This window comes from Cynara cardunculus (assembly GCF_001531365.2).
Source record: "Cynara cardunculus var. scolymus isolate 2C chromosome LG 13, CcrdV1, whole genome shotgun sequence".
Classification (NCBI taxonomy): domain Eukaryota; kingdom Viridiplantae; phylum Streptophyta; class Magnoliopsida; order Asterales; family Asteraceae; genus Cynara; species Cynara cardunculus.
In genome coordinates, this window is record NC_037540.1 from 38,767,291 (window position 1) to 38,769,758 (window position 2,468).

Below are 2,468 nucleotides of genomic sequence, written 5' to 3' on the forward strand. Positions count from 1 at the left end.
AGTTGTATAATAACTCCCGTTTTCTCAAGAGGTCCCATATTCATTGACGAATAAACTGAGTAAGGCATGACATTTATAGACGCCCCTAAATCTAGCATGGCTTTATCAATCGAAACATTTCCTATATTGCAAGGTATAGTAAACATACCTGGGTCCTTGCATTTTTCGGGCATCTTGACTCCTTGTAGAACAGCGGAGACATTCTCTCCCATGCTTACCTTCTCATTCCCAAATAACTTCTTCTTGTTTGTGCACAATTCCTTCAAAAACTTCGCATAACGAGGTATTCTTTTTATAGCATCTAGGAGTGGAATTTTACCTCAACACGGCGAAAAGTTTTCAATATCTCTTTATCTTCTTGCTCCTTCTTTGACTGCTCAAACCTCTTTGGAAATGGTGGTCGGATGACCACTTCGAGCGTTGCTCTTTTGTCTTCATCAGTCTTGTCCTCAACTTTCTTCTCACTTGGTTTGGCCCCAACATTCGGCCTCTTTCTCTTCATTCCGTGCACTATTCTTTTTAGGCTCGGGATCTGGTACTATCCTGTTTCGCAATGTAATAGCACTAACATTAGCTTTCGGAGGTTGTTCAGTTTGGGACGGTAACTTACCTTGATTTTCGATACGATTAAGTGAAACTGCCATTTGACCGATTTGAGCCTCCAAGTTCTTGTGTTGGACSACCAAGTTATGAATATTTGTTCTTGTCTCCTGTTGAAATTGTTGGGTGTTAGTTGCAAGAGACTTAACAATATCTTCTAACAACATACCTGAACTGCTTGAGGCTTGGTTGTTAGGCTGAAATTGCATCTTTTGTTGGAAAGGYTGCTGGAATTGCCTTTGTTGATATTGTTGTGGAGGTCTTTGGGCACCAAAGTTTGAATTATAGAACCTTTGTTGTRGTTGTTGGTTCGGAAAACCTCCAATGGCATTAACGTCTTCGGGTGTAACCAAGACATCTTCTTGTAATTGTGGACACGCGTCCGTAGGATGGTTCACCCCGTTGCAAATTCCACATGTCTTTACCTGCCCTTTCCCAACAACTAACTGCTTAACAAGGTTAGTCAAATCAAATAATTTACTTTCAATGCTAGCGGTATTTACCTCATTTACCTTTTGGGGCTCTCTCCTCATATCACCTCGAACAATAAAATGCTGAGAATTTTCAACCATTGTGGAGATTAGAGCCCTTACCTGAGTTGGCGTTTTATTGAAAATGGCCCCGCCACTCGCAACATCAATCATCTTATGTTCCATAGGCAAAAGACTCTCATAAAAGTATTGCAAAAGCAATTGTTCGAAATTCCATGTTGTGGGCAACTCACACAGAGATGCTTGAATCTCTCTCAATACTCGTGGAGAGTTTCGACATCTCTCTGTTTGATGCCACAAATTTCCCTACGAAGACTAGTGGCTCGGGAAGCAGGAAAAAATTTGTCAAGAAATAATCTTGCCATCGCATTCCACGTCGTTACCGTACCGGGTGATAGCGAATAGAGCCAGTCTTTAGCACGGTCCTTTAAAGAAAAAGGGAATGCCTTTAACTTTATTAGGTCCTCGGAAACATCATTAGGTTTCATGCTTAGGCAAACCACATGGAATTCTTTTAAATGCTTGTTCGGGTCTTCGTTTTCTAAACCATAGTAAGTGGGTAAAAGATGGTCTAATCCGGTTTTAAGTATAAATTCGGTGTTACCTGCCGGATACCTTATGCATATAGGCACTTGAGTGACATCTTGTGTCGCGAGTTGTCGGAGAGTCTGCTCCTTTCCTTCAACAGCCATCTTGACTTCTAGTTTTTCTTCTTCCTTTTCCGAATCGCTAGATAGGTCAATATCTTGCCAGATATTTAACCCAGGTGACGAAGTTCCCTCACCTAACTTCTTTCGAAGCTTGGCTTGTTTCTTTAGTTTTTTCGCGGTCCGTTCGATTTCCAAGTCAAGTGACAAAGGTGAACCTGTACGAGAAGATCTAGGCATAAACCGTTAGAATACCAAGTCCCCGGCAACGGCGCCAAAAATTTGATGGATGTCGAGTCCACCAAATAAAAAAATTCCAACTATTGGCTAATTACAACAAAAATTGTAATAGCGGTAAGTCAGGTCGTATCCACAGGGACTCAGTTTTAACTTGTTATAGCCACTAAATTCAAGTACAAGAACGAACAAATAAAATAAATACGAGAAAAAAGGGGGGGGGGTTGGATTTGATTAATTAAGCTAGGCATGAAAATTAAAAACTTATAAAAATGCAAGAAATTAAAAACCCAATGTTAGACCACTCTTGATAATGATGTTGAACACTTATCATTGATTTCGCAATTTATAAAGGAATATGACAAGATTAAGTCGATTATAGTTGTCAATAAGCTCTAACAACCTATGTTTTCACTTAATTAGACATTAGCTAAAATAAGTTCTTTAACTAAATCTTAACTACAAAAGGCACAATGAACAAGCTCTCACAATC

General features: G+C 39.7%; 1 protein-coding gene across 1 annotated transcript in view; it reads right to left on the minus strand.

Moving 5' to 3' along the window:
- The window catches only part of LOC112525034, a 3,994-nt gene extending 3,782 nt beyond the window's left edge, over positions 1-212 (minus strand). Inside the window, exon 1 of the mRNA XM_025134976.1 lies at positions 149-212. Coding sequence (XP_024990744.1) covers positions 149-212 — 64 coding nt within the window. The remainder of the gene's footprint in view (positions 1-148) is intronic.
- Between the last annotated feature and the right edge of the window lie 2,256 nt (positions 213-2,468).